This window comes from Notothenia rossii, assembly GCF_949606895.1.
Source record: "Notothenia rossii genome assembly, chromosome: 3".
NCBI lineage: Eukaryota > Metazoa > Chordata > Actinopteri > Perciformes > Nototheniidae > Notothenia > Notothenia rossii.
The window spans coordinates 5,851,307-5,866,241 of record NC_136901.1 but is presented as its reverse complement, the minus strand read 5'-3'; the positions used below and the strand labels follow the sequence as shown (position 1 = coordinate 5,866,241).

At 44.2% G+C, this 14,935-nt stretch overlaps 1 protein-coding gene across 15 annotated transcripts in view; it reads left to right on the top strand.

Annotated features, from left to right (window-relative positions):
* Nucleotides 1-1,026: 1,026 nt before the first annotated feature.
* Nucleotides 1,027-14,935, top strand: part of LOC307031321 (mitogen-activated protein kinase kinase kinase kinase 4-like) — a 34,521-nt gene continuing 20,612 nt past the window's right edge. For all 15 annotated transcript variants that reach the window (XM_079668306.1, XM_079668304.1, XM_079668316.1 and 12 more), the window contains exons 1-3: nucleotides 1,027-1,297; nucleotides 1,639-1,704; nucleotides 11,482-11,538. In XM_079668306.1, coding sequence (XP_079524432.1) covers nucleotides 1,241-1,297; nucleotides 1,639-1,704; nucleotides 11,482-11,538 — 180 coding nt within the window. In that variant the 5' untranslated portion in view covers nucleotides 1,027-1,240. The remainder of the gene's footprint in view (nucleotides 1,298-1,638; nucleotides 1,705-11,481; nucleotides 11,539-14,935) is intronic.

Below are 14,935 nucleotides of genomic sequence, written 5' to 3'. Positions count from 1 at the left end.
ACTCTTGTGGGGCCACATGAAACTAAGTCGCGGGCCGGATTTGGCCCCCGGGCCTTGAGTTTGACACCCCTGAACCTTTCATGGAAAAATTCATCATACATTTGGCTTGAGTAATGATGAAATATAATGTTATTGGTTCTCATTGCTGCTTGAGCAACCACTGCACTATAATACTCAGCATCACTCCTGAGATTGCTCACTTGCCACACCCATGATTACCAATATTGACAGTGGAAACGCGCATGTCCTTAAGTGCGGTGGGGGGTCCGCCTCTGTCTGCCTCCATGTTTCTCACAAGCACTGTCGCTAATATCAATTGTTTGTGTCCTAGCATGCAGGTATAAACGTGCTAAGGTGAGGTGTCAGGATATATCTCGGTATCCATGCTTTAATATATCGAGGCCCAGCCCTTTTCTGTCTGTGTGGAGCCGACCGGCTTCCTGTGTTGGTGCGGTTCTCCATCAAAGCTGCGCCAAGTCACACAGAAGCAGGAGGAGTACAAGCGGAAATGAAGTGATGTTGCTTTCAAAATAAAATATATTGAGAAGAACAATTTGACATTCAGGCAATCAAAATAAGAAATTCTATTGAACAAAACGGGGTAAATGTTTGATATAATAAAAGCTATGTTTACATATTAATGCAGCCTTAACTGTCATCCAATAATACAAACTACTTATACTGGTCATTGTCTTTACTGATAAAAAAAAACATGGGCCTGCATATTTATTCTCATGTTTACACAAATAACTATTTAAAGCAAGTACAAAAGACAATAACAGAATAGAAGAACATACAATAAATATTTATGACATATCTGAAAATTAATGAACAAAAGTACAAGGGGAACAAACTGCAATAAAATAATACAGTAAATCTGAATATAAGATGTTGTGTCACTTACATGTATGTTTACTTCAGTGTCTCTAATCATAAACAGTGAACATGTAATGAACATGATGTTCCAGTGAAACTTTTATTTTGAAAGCCCCTGAGCGGAAGTGTGTGTTTTCCGCCTGGCTTGTCTCCAGTGCTCCGGCAGGGAGGGAGCGCACAGGGAGCCGCTGCTGCCACCTCAACATGGAGTAGCGATACCCAGCTTTTAGTGCTAAAAAGCGGATCCCACAGAGAGGAATACACCCCGGCTTCTGTCTAATACATCCTGCAGAAGTCCCCGCAAATGATACAGCGGCCGCTATTTCTTTTAAACGCACAGGGAAGCTCGGCTTTTATTTGAAAGATGGCGAACGACTCTCCGGCTAAAAGTCTAGTAGACATAGACTTGGCTTCATTGCGGGTGAGTGCTGCAAAACCGAGCCTATGTTTTTTTGGTTGTTTCGCTGCCTTTTATTTCACCTGGCTCGATAAAACACACCTCCCCTAGTCTGCCTAATATTACCAAGTGTTAGCATGTGCTGAAATGTGCTTTGTGTTGGAGCTGGAGCATTAAAAATGACCGCTGAGCCAAAGCGAGGTGTTGCCAGTGTCTGGTTTTCCTTTGTTCGAGATGCATTTGGCATGTAGGGGAGACCAGTGCGCAACAGCTGGCTCACACTGGACCATGTTGTGCATAAATGACAAAAATATCAACATCGCTATTTATTTACATTGAATCGTCTTTGTGTCTTTTCTTTTCAGGATCCAGCTGGGATATTTGAATTGGTGGAGGTGGTTGGAAATGGCACCTATGGACAAGTATACAAGGTTGGTGAGGCGCAGTGCATGGCCTGTCCTGTTTTCACTGTCAATGCTTAGAATACATGTTTTTTATTCTTCTTATGAAGCCTGGGAACAACAGGAAATTCATTTGAAAGAATCACATTTTCAGATGTTGCAATCAGACCACATCATGGATGGTTGAGCTGAAAAATACTGGATGAGGCTGTTAGATTTTCCAGTTAAGATTGTGTGTTTTGCTATCTGTCTGATCGTAGGTAATTGTTCAGCAGGGAGGTGTGTGTAAAGAGTGAATCAGACAGTCTGATGCATCACACATCTTACATCACCTGTCTTACTGAAAACTAGGTGAGGAGGCAAGGATGGAGAAACAGTGTCTGTCATAACACTAATCCTGTTGGCCTCACATCTCTGTCTGCAGCTTATTCATTTGTTATCTTTTTTTTTACACAAAACCAAATATCATATCCTGTTTAAATCAGGACTTTTAACCCTTCACTGGATGGGAATCCCACTCTCCGGGCCATCTGCTCTTGGTGTCACATTTCTCTGTTGGAAATTAACATTGCGGCTGTTGAAAGACATTGCCAAGGAGGGAGAGAGAGACAGCTCGAGTAGAAGTGAAGGATGTGGTGTATGATGGAGGGATGGCCTTGGATTGGAGACTCATCCGGCGTCCTCGTGTTGCATCAGGCCTCCTTGTGTTGTTATTGCTGCAGCTAGCAAGCCAGGAGGCTCCATTTTGTTCCCCACTGTTGGATGACATTTAACCACATGCCTACATGCAAAGCAGTCATCTAGTTTGCTAAGCACGGCCTAGTCTGTTAATAGGCTAGCCCGGGAAAAAAACATCAATTTGCTTGTGCACTAAGCAGCAAGCTTAGCCGAGTATTTAATTCTGACAGCCCTCAGTGCTCCAGTGACCTGCATTCAATCCCTTAGTGCTGGCAACTTCCGGGACCCCCCCCCCCCTCCACACACACACACACACACATCTGTACTCATATGATCACCACACCTGAAATCAGGGCCTCATGCTTGTCATGAGGAAGTGTGATGCTCGCATGCTATCTCGCCACCAGATGTGTTTTTAAAGTGGGGCGTATGGGACAGAGAATTACTGCTGCTGCCTCTTTTTGTCCCCTTTAATCTCTCGCTCCATTCACTGTCCACTGCTAATTCTATTTGCGAGTGCTGCTGTTTGGGAATGGATTCCGTGCGAGAGGGGGCTGTCAGATTAGCCTGCAGTTTACACAAAGACATGGTCCTAACAGCCTGCATGGGAAAGTGTCTATAGCACAGTCACAGCTAACTGTAGCCTCATGCAGCAGTAGCCTACTTTTCGATCAGCTGTCGGTCACTGTATTGACTGTCATGTTAACCAGTTAAATGAGCATGTGCTGGTGGAGGGGGGTGAGGGGGGCTGCAACTGGTAGAGGAGCAGCTGTCCAGATCCAGACAGAAGCTGCCCAACGCCCTCACAAAGCTGAGTTTGTGTCCCGGCTCCCTGGGTCTCTCTGGCTGTCCGTTACGATCCACAGAAAGGAGGAGTTTGTCCGCAGGGTTTCAAACACCAACCGGCTGAATAATCACAACAGCCCCCCAACTGAAACAGGGGTGGAGTTTCTTCTCCCTCTGAGACCTTTTCTGCTTTGTCAAGCACTTGGTCACAGATTGCAAGGCCCCTTTAGCTTGCACAATGTGACCAAGCTTCTTGATTTGTGGTGACTCTTGATTCCTTTCAGTCGTCTTTCCTTTGGCTGCTTTTGTTTTTCAAGGCAGGCAATAGGGAGTGGAGGTTGTGATCTTGATCGGATGTTGCATTTGAAGTTGGATTTCGAAACTATAACTGTGCATTATATATTTGTTTCTGCAAGCTTTCTGCTGACTTGTGCTCAGAGTAGTTTTTGGTGCATTGCTGTCTATAGTAAGGAAACATTTCCATCTTAATTCTGACCATTTTAGAAAAAGAGGTTTAATGAAAGACATAGATTTCTCTATAATGCACCTGATTAAAAGGCCTCGGGTCCTATACCCCCACAGTCTATCTCTATACCCCTGCTGTATACCCCTACTTTACCCAAAGGAAAATAAAGAAGCAAGCTGTTCTGTAAGACCCGAAATGCCATGTCAAGCTTTGTGCGGCCATGCTGTGCTGCCGGCTCTGGAGCTGCTCTCTCTGCCAGGAGGGCAGCCGTTGCCCCTGGAGAGGAGCCAGAGTACAGTCAACCTCTAAAAACACAGCACTGCAGAATCTGACTGACGGCCATGATGAGAATTACGGTATGGCTAAAAAGCCCTTTTCCAAATCACTCAACTCTTTCGGCTTACTGGAAAGCAGGCCCAGATCTATAGATAGATGTGCAGTTTTATGAGCATGCATCAAATACAAAAAGTCGTGTAGTTCTCAAAATGCATGCTTTCTATATTTGTGTTTTCAAACTAAAACTGCTGTAAACTAGTCGACCCCTCCATGTATGCATTACATTTGCCACACACGCTTGGTATCTCGTCATTTTAAAGTCATGCTTATACCTCCACACTCTCCCTCCTCCGCTCTTTATCAGTTGGCTCTGAACCAGCTGCCTCAGCAGATTATCTCAGGTGCCCCACTCTGCGGGATATAAGAATAAAAAGAAAAAAGAGAGTAATGATAACATAGAAAATACATAATTCCTCAATTGAGCGTGGCCTGCAGGGAAGACTCCCCCTGCTCTACAGAACAGCCATATATAGCCAGGCCTGAGGCTTTACAGAGCCCCCGCTGACCTGCCCCCCGCGTGCTGTGCATCCATGGGACGTGCCAAGGCTGTGCCAACACTATTTCCATACCATGCAGTAATGTGCATGCGTGTGTTTGGCTGAAATCTACGGTGAATTGACTTTGAGGAGGCTATTTGGTTCTCTCATTATCACCAGCAAGGTCACGTGGCTGTATACTCCCCATGGCCCCAAATGGAAAGATGATTTAATTATTCATGTGTACATTTACAACTCATAACAGGCTTTTTAAGGAGGCATTCTTGACATCCAGTGGTATCATTTGCTAATTTCAGAAGCAGCTTATGTCATATTTTCAGTAGCTCGTCCTCTCCCTTTTGTTTTCTCCCCCCACCTTAAGGGGCAGCCTCGCCCCTGCCCTCAGGACGGGCACATGGGGTGGGAACTAAACCTCTCATACAGCCTGTCAAACACCTACCAGTGCCATGGAGAGGGGAGGGGGAAGTGTCTCAGGCCCCAGTCATGTGACACGGCAAAGGCTATTGACTCACACTGGATTCATGTAGTGTTAACTTCATAATGCATTATTGGGCAATCACTACCAATATTTGAAGAAGGCATATAACAAACATCGTTGGCAAGGATCCATCAAATGTGGTTTTTATTTTGCACACGTGTTACACTCGAACAATACACTTGATTATCAAAGTTGGCAGTAAATCGTACACTTCGACAGGCATGGGGTTAGGAAAACTGAGGATCTAGCTGAATAGAATAGAAGCCGTGTGATTATTATTATTTAATATTTAGGAATGTTTGGCAGATTAAATTAACTTGAATAATTATGACGCCAATAATGACTTGTTACTTGCACATATAGGCTTAAGACCCCTTGAAAAATGTCTCTTGTGTTAAGCTCATTGGTATATCCATTGGATCTGATTTGCTCTGCAGCTTAAACAATTAAAGCATGCTAGCAAGAACATTAGTTTGTGATCTTTCTAGATGGCTGAAAAGGCTTGTCCTCTCTAACTGACACAGTATGCATCTCTTTTGTCCCCATCTCCCCCACACTGACCCTCTCCCTAATGGGTGTCACAAGACCCACAACGTCCCCTGACTGACACGCTGCCTGAACAGAACTCCCAGTGTCTGTGTGTCCGTGTGTGTGTGTGTGTGAGAGAGTTAGTTCATGCCACTGTCTGTGTGAAGCTCATTGAGAAACCTCATTACTGAGTGGTGTTGAGATGAGACACAAAGGCGCTGGCGGAGCAGACAGACTCCTGCCTGTCTTTCTTCAGCGCCTTCGCTCGACAGCAACACTCTTCTCGTTTTAATTCACCCGGACAAATAGTTCCTCACACTCCAAATTGTTTTTTTTTATTTGTTCGAGACTACATTCCTTTTCTCTTTTAATGAAGACCCACTCAACTTCCATTCGTACCACATGCAGCTCGAAACTATTTCCTAAACAACAGCTCTTCCTCTAGTTTTCACGTTAATGTAATGACCGCATACCAGGGCCTGGGATGCGTCCTCCTCACAGTTGAGAATCCTACTTGGATCTTTCCCCTGCTTTAAAAACCTGTTCGTGAAGTAGACGTACCTATCAATTACGGATATAATTCACTGCGTGTCGTTGCCGGCTGATTTTCACTCCGACACGCTTCAGGTGTGATATTCAAATTCCTGTTTAGACCTGATGAAAGTCTCCTGCAGGCGTCTTTGATCGCAGCCGAGCACTGCACTGGGATCAATAGAGTCACATCAGCTGGCCTCCTCATCTCCCTGCTCACTTCCTGTATTCTCTGTCCGCTCTCATGTCTGTCTTTGTCTCCGCCACTTCTTCCATCCTTGCTTCTCTAGAGAGTGCTGGATTTGAGACTGTGTGTGTGTGTGTGTGTGTGTGTGTGTGTGTGTGTGTGTGTGTGTGTGTGTGAGAATTGGGTCAGTGTGCTGGTATGCAGTTGAAGTTAAAGAGCCCAGAGAGGCAGGGGCAAGGCACAGTCCTGGATGTCATGTGCTCACTGCTGATTGATCATTTCTCCCCCCAGCAAAGTTCAGAGGCTTTATTGTCAAATGCACAGCTACAGTGTAAGTATGGCAATGCAAATCCCAGGCTCCACAAACAATGCAATGCTGATGTGTGTTGCGGCAGAAGTGTGTGCTCAAGAGTGTGTGACGGTGACCTGCCTGTGTATCACCTTCTGTCCACCCACTCTACCAGTTCAAATGTCACCTTAGATCTTCACACGACCACGCACGAGGGGGTCATCTGTCCCTCATTACCACAGCTTTACCAACACACACTCACACACACACTTTCACTAGTGACCTTTTAAAGAACCAAACTAACGCCCCCAATGGTGCTCTCCCCCCCCTCTCTGTGAACTCATAACATGAAACCCAGTTTGTTTTGCAGCTACACGGCCGGTTAGAAGCATTTCGCTCAATTCCAGCACTGCGTTGTGCAATGGGAACAAGTAGGTAGAAGCCAGCAAGCATTCTGAAGTGTGATTGATCTTACATGAATGTACACAATGTAGGAAGGGAGAGGTTGTTTGTGTTCTAGTCCATCAGGATGCAGAGGATACGAGCCTTGTGGAGAAGTGTACATGGGAAACAGTGCTCACTTGTTACCTGGAAATCACCCCCAGAAAAACAAATAACAACATTGATTTTGCACTTTGTTTGATTTAAGAGGACATTGTGACAACACCTGGTGTGTATTTTCTTCACAGTGGACATCATGAACAAAAAGCTCATTAAACGGTAAAGTTCTAGAGCAGCCTCAATTATGGCGTTTCCGGAGATTTCCTCACCACGGTTGTTTTGATGTATTTGGTTTTAGTGTAGATTTGAACCCTCTAGCTCTGAAGGCAGGCAGTAAGTCAGTCGGAGGTTTAGTGCTGCGCTGGAGAGAGGCCAGCAGCACATCTGGCCGCGGTTAAGCGGAGCAGCGATGGAGGCCAGGAGCTGAGTGATAGCTCGGTGCCTCTGATAACCTCCACAGCCACGCCCCACTGGCTGCTGCAAGGCAGAACACAGGGGCCGAACACCTTGGCCGAACACAGGGGCGAACACAGGGGCCGAACACAGGGCCGAACACAGGGGCCGAACACAGGGCCGAACACAGGGCCGAACACAGGGGCCGAACACAGGGGCCGAACACAGGGGCCGAACACAGGGCCGAACACAGGGCCGAACACAGGGCCGAACACAGGGGCCGAACACAGGGGCCGAACACAGGGGCCGAACACAGGGCCGAACACAGGGCCGAACACAGGGCCGAACACAGGGCCGAACACAGGGGCCGAACACAGGGGCCGAACACAGGGGCCGAACACAGGGTCGAACACAGGGGCCGAACACAGGGCCGAACACAGGGGCCGAACACAGGGGCCGAACACAGGGGCGAACACAGGGGCGAACACAGGGCCAAACACAGGGGCGAACACAGGGCTAGAGCTGAAACCATTGACAACTGCCAACCTACCTGATTCACATGGTTTGTTCTAACTTGTGTTGTTCAGGACAATGCATTGATGAAATCAGGGGATTGAGTGTGCCAAGAAACTCCCGTGAAATCCGGCCATCCATCTCATTACTCATATGCTTATGTCGTGTAACCCAGTTGTTTTGTGGTATCGAGATGCAATAACCTTGTGGCCTAGATAACCCTTCCTCCACCCACAAGATGAAGGAAGTTGTGTGACGACTCGCAGAGAAAGATTTACAGCTCACATCCTAGTATCTCTTCCAATCCACATAACTTTAAATCATCAATAGACCACATGTAAACAGCTAGTTTTCTTAGCTTTGTATACATGATTTAACTAGGCACTATCAACCTTAATGAGTAAACATTGGTTTAGTAACAACAGTGGGAGGGTTGATTGAGTGCATAGATACAATTGGCTTCTTGATTTTCAAAGTCCCTACCTCCTTTTTTATTCTACCGGTCGTTAAGAAAGAGAAAGAAAAACAGTCTTCTGGTGCTGACACCCTTTAACCTGTGCAGGTGCCGTGTTTACGCCTGGTGTTGGGTATGGGCTGGAGGGCATTTAACAAAAACAAGTGGTGGCAGTGAGTGAGTCATTGTTGACTCTCTGTTTGAGGTTTGTCGTTGGCACCAAGATGTTATCATGCTGTGACATTATTCATCAAATATACAGTCGTTTTTCATAATAGCAATCCTTCTTTTGACAGTAAGTGAGAAACTAGCAAAGGAGAGTTTCATTGCACATGAGATCTTATTCATAGCATGTTAACAAGGCATTACACATAATGTCAATACATAAACCGTTTTAAGCACCAGCCTTTAAGAGATATGGATGAATGCATTTTAAAAGACACAAACTGTTCAGTCTGCTGTCGTGTGGCAGGCGTTACCACAGCATCCGGACAAAAACCACCAGACTCAGAGACAGTTTCATCCCACAGGCCAGAAGACTGTTAAACACCTGGACTGCTGAAACAACATTCATTATGTATCTATTTATCTAATATATCATTCCAATAGCTTGCATATAGACTCTTATTTCACTTTTTAAAAACTATTTGTATTTACTTTTTAATATTTACTTGCTCTATATTTGTCTGTTTATCTGTATTATTGTGTTGCACTGTTGGAGAAGCCTGTGACCTAAGATGTTCATCGACATAACGACTCTGTAGCTATGTTCGTATGACACATAAAGAACCGTGCACCTTGGTGGAGAAACATGTTCTTTATTAATAGTTTAATACAAAAATCCTATGACTACCAGTTGACGTTGTTTGCACTTAAATCCCAGCGATGAGTTGAGTTCCTCCCGGTCCACCTGTGGCCAGTGAACCCAACCCAGCACAGCATGCAGCTCAGGAGGCCATAAAGTCGGCTTCACTGTTGATGTTTTTAGTGGCGACCCCTGGGATCAAAGTGGAGAGGATTAAAGGCATTGTAAAGTGTCCCTCTCATCCGCCCAGTCAAAGAGCGGGCCCCTAAGCTTGCATGGCTTTTATTGTCATAATCCATACAGATTCAATTGACTATGGAATGCACTGGCTAAGATGATGATGATGGTGGAGGTCCGGGCGTCCATGTATGTGTGTTTGAATCTGCATTTCCTGTCCACTTGCTTTATGCAGAGTGTGGGCCTGGCTGAGTTGCTGCAGAGACACAGCAGCACGATCACTGCAGTGTCCTTAAGAGTCAAAGAGGGGAATACCCATACTCGATCTGGCCAGCTCCCAAAAATGTCCCATGCTTTATCTCCTGTTGGGGCGGGGGGGTCGAGAAGAGGCCTCTATTTCTGTCCTTTGTTTATGTAAGGAGTGGCAGTATGGTGTTAGGAGAGCAGAGGAGTCTGGGAATGTTGGGGATATATAGTTTGGGAATAATATTCTCATCTGTGGTATGCACTGTCTGTATAGCGTGGGACAAGAGATTGTAATCTTTAATGGGAAAAACGTTTCAATTGATTGAGAGCAGACCATAATACATATATTTAATTAACAATGACATAAGACAGAACACGTTTCAGAAGCTGGGAGCACCAAATGGCTGAGGGTTGTGTCAGGTTAAAGCAATTATAATGGTACCACATATTTTCTTTCAAGATCTGGGTACAAAAGCATAGAAATCAGATATTCTTTGGACTAGGGAAATGTGGTCGATATATGCTTTAAAAGTATTGAGCACCAAAATCAGCCCTTAAAGGGGGCCTATTATTCAAAGTCCACTTCTTCATGTCTCTTCTACATCAGCATGTGTCCCCTCTTCTTCATGTCTCTTCTACATCAACATGTGTCCCCTCTTCTTCATGTCTCTTCTACATCAACATGTGTCCCCTCTTCTTCATGTCTCTTCTACATCAACATGTGTCTCCTCTTCTCCATGTCTCTTCTACATCAACATGTGTCCCCTCTTCTTCATGTCTCTTCTACATCAACACGTGTCCCCTCTTCTCCATGTCTCTTCTACATCAACACGTGTCCCCTCTTCTCCATGTCTCTTCTACATCAACATGTGTCCCCTCTTCTTCATGTCTCTTCTACATCAACATGTGTCCCCTCTTCTTCATGTCTCTTCTACATCAACATGTGTCCCCTCTTCTTCATGTCTCTTCTACATCAACATGTGTCCCCTCTTCTTCATGTCTCTCCTACATCAACATGTGTCCCCTCTTCTTCATGTCTCTCCTACATCAACATGTGTCCCCTCTTCTTCATGTCTCTTCTACATCAACATGTGTCCCTTCTTCTTATGTCTCTTCTACATCAACATGTGTCCCCTCTTCTCCATGTCTCTTTTCCATCAACACGTGTCCCCTCTTCTTCATGTCTCTTCTACATCAACATGTGTCCCCTCTTCTTCATGTCTCTTCTACATCAACATGTGTCCCCTCTTCTTCATGTCTCTTCTACATCAACATGTGTCCCCTCTTCTTCATGTCTCTTCTATATCAACATGTGTCCCCTCTTCTTCCTGTCTCTTGTACATCAACATGTGTCCCCTCTTCTTCATGTCTCTTCTTCATCAACATGTGTCCCCTCTTCTTCATGTCTCTTCTACATCAACATGTGTCCCCTCTGTGGAAAGAGACTCTGAAAGTTTCAGGAACAAAGATTCTCTCTCTTTTTGATCCATTTCTATAAAAACCTGTCTGAAAACAAGCTGATCAGATTTTGTCGACTTTATGATGTCATAACGATGTGTTGGCTTGAGTAACCATTAGCCAATCAGCAACCAAGGTAACCTCCCCCCCCCTTATCACCTGAATCTCCTCCTAGAGCACCATTGGGTTCTTTGTAACCAAATGTCTCTCAGAGGGGCGTGGGGAGGGGCTCCTTATTTTCATCTAAAGTAACAGACAGAGAATCAGCACTTTGGAAACAGGGCTGAAACAGAGGGGATTATGGGTAATGCTGCATCTGTTTGGTGTTTGGAGCCAAACACTTAAGAAACATGTTTTGTATATAATGTGTCAATTTGTATTGTACTTTACATTCTGTGTTTCTGTCCATCACGTGTCCACCCACTTCCTTTTGTTCATTGTTATTTGGTAGTGTGTATATTCACCTCGTTTAATCTCTCCACAGGGACGACATGTCAAGACTGGACAGCTGGCTGCCATCAAAGTCATGGACGTCACGGAGGTAAGGCTGAACAACATATTGCTCTGATTTGAACATGCCCATGTGCAGGAGTAGTGTTGATAGCAAACTAACTCAAAACAAGGTTCTTGTGTAACACAGTTCTTGTGCATGCTATAGTCTGGTTATTATTTAAATCAGGAGACATTCCATTGGATCTGACGTCTACATGCTTTTGAGCTTACAGAGGAGAAATGCCATGCTCTGTAATGAGTCCCCCCCCCCCCCCATAATAAACAGCAGGGGTGGGGTAGGGGCAACAGGATGCTTATTGAGTGAAGTACGTCATTATGCTGCCCTCAGCTGTGGGAGGTCCCGTCATCCGTGCAGAAGAGAGAACGCACACAACCACACGTACAGAAACACAAAGCAGGAGGTTTCAGAGTCGCAGCGAAGGCCAACCACAGACACACACACACACACACACACACACACACACACACACACACACACACACACACACACACACACACACACACACACACACACACACACACACACACACACACACACACACACACACACACACACACACACACACACACACACACACACACACACACACGTACATAATACTGATTTGTAATCATATACACACAAATAACAAGCTGTTGTGGTGAATGAGTTGTTCATCATCCTCCCTGGGGTCATCATCTTAATCGCCCTCATGCATCACTTCCTTTAGAAAGACCCTTTTTTTCTTGACACATATTATTGCCATATTTTAGCAAAAGACATTACACAAAAATATAACCCTCCGAAGGGCACACATTAAATACATTCAACAAAGTTACGATAGCAAAATGAATACATATACAGATGTTGACAGTAAACAACCAATCAAAGGAGAATGAACTGATATTCAGAGCCACAGATGGAAGCTGTGCCCCGACTCGCCGGCGGCCACTCCTCACCTGAGCCGCCGTCACGCTGAGTCACGAGTGACACACTGATTTGTTATCATGTGTTCCTGGTATGTTGCCCTGACACTGCCCAGGTGTGTCTTCTAGACATGTAGTATCTTATGAATCATTTTCTATTGCACGGGAATGCTTCTACTCGTAAAGCCCACTGAGGCTGAACCTGTTTCACTATATGTTGTGTTGAAATAATGAACGTTGTGCATGGTATTGGGCGTGTGGCTTTAACACTTGCTTGTGCTGTACATTTTGTCTGCATCATTAAACTGATAAAGCAGATGGACCTATTTTTAGGCCAGCGTGACTTCAGCGTGACTTCACCTACCTGACACTTTTGTTGCCCAATAATTCATTCTGAAAATGTAGTTTTTAGACAATTTTAGCTATGAATAAATTGGAAATATATAAATTTCTCCTATAATGAAAATATTATTTTAGCCCTACATCCATGGTCACTAAATAAAAGCAAGTGGCTGGGTAGAATATATTCTTACAGATAATGCAGTAAGTGATATCCAAACCACATTCAGTTTTGGACTTATCTTTATTTTAATCACGCTCTTTCACAAGAAAGTGAAATATTTCTTCATTACCTGATTGGCGCAGTGTGTGTTAGTCTCCTTTCCTGGCTGTAGGACTCATCCCGAGTCACTCTGACCCACATTATCAAATCCCAAACACTCCTCTTCTGAGCTGCCAAATACCCTCACAGCTCAAAACCAATTTCTTTCTACTTTAGATTTGTCTTATTTAATACTAATAACATTTCAAATCTTCTGGTAGAAAGTCGACTGGACAGATTGGGACCCTGCCTTTTTTAAACAAATCTTAAACATCCTATATTTGTTTTGTATATTCAGCTTTTCTCATATCTCAGAATGTATTAAGAACATGGCTACTTATCTGGACTACACTTAGTATTTCAACCTTTTTATTATATCCCCTTCAGGCATATGCTAATGTATGCATATTAGTGTGACCGAGTGCTACAGATGAATAATTCCTTTTGTGTGTGTAATGTATATTCAGATATAGTTAACCGTCATATCCTCCACTCCTCTATCTCTCTCACATCCCCATATGATTGAGTCAGTCTCTGCCTCACCGTGTGACTTGTGGCAGCGAAGCTTTCACAGTCGGCAGTGTGATAATCCAACAGCTGCACGGCAGAGAGGGGGTAGATGGGAGCGGAGGGAGGGAGAGGAGGGAGGGGGTGCGCACAACAGAAAGGCTTACGTCAACTCAAACGAGTCATGCAGCAGCAGCATGGCCGCCTGCACAGACAGCCAACTGCCATTTTGCTATAGGTGATGCACGGCACACAGTTTAGCAATAACACACTTAGCATCACCTTCCTTTCTGTTCACTAAAACCACTGCTAATATAAAGAGGCACACCTTGTCTGCAGGGATGCAACCCCCCCCCTGCGTGTGTTCAATTAGTGCGTCACTGTTAATCATTGTCACGTTGCTATTGGGTGCGAGCAGGGAGAGTTCACACTGCAGCTAGCTCTGACCTTTTATTCAAGAGCAGGTTCGCTAATAATATTCAAAATCACTTGACAGCAGAATTAAAGCAACATCTGGGATATATATATATAGCTTTTCTTAAACGTATAGATGTCCCTATGGTGTCTACAGCTTTTAAAGGATGTGTTTTGAATTTTAAAAGGCATGTTTGGTTAATTAAAAATAATGTATTCAGCGATCCTAAAGCATCCTTTGCATAATATTTATTGTGTTTTTGGCTTTTATTTTTGGCTTATTCAAGTTTCATTGATAATGCTTTAGTGTATTGTGATCAAACCCTTTTTTTTGCAACTATTTGTTACTTTTTTAATTAAATTAATTAATGAATATTTATATTTGTTATTATTATTATTATTTATTTGTGTGCAGATGAATAGGAGGCAGGATTCCTAGCTCTCCACCCAGCTATAAGCAAGTGTACTCAGGATGTGTGCCTGATGCTAATGGCCTGCCATCGATCTAATGTATATTTAGTAGTTCTCTTAACAAGGGATTACTGATAATGGCTATTGTACTCGCTCATGCATCATTAATCCCTAAACAAAGGAATCATTTGCCAGTAGACGGACGACTCGTGCTGCATTGCTATAAAGCAGAGTCTCAGATATTAGATGGACGAGGCCTGGCTGAAGTGAAACCACCGGGGCGTTGTCACATATCTTGACACCGTGCTACGACCCTCAGTATAAAAGTGAATTGATTTGGATCTGAAATTAAATGTCCAAATGATGATTTAAAGTCCCGCACAGTAGGGCTGCACGATTTGGTGAAAAAATGTAATTGCGATTTTTCTGACAGATATTGCGATTCGATTTCCGATTTTAAAATAAAATAAAATTAAGCGATGGAATTTTATTGTAAAATGCGGCCATATCTCCGGCTAGGAAGGTCGCATCAACATGCTCCCGTGTCTAGCACCCGAGCTACGAGTGAAAGAACTAAACTTACATG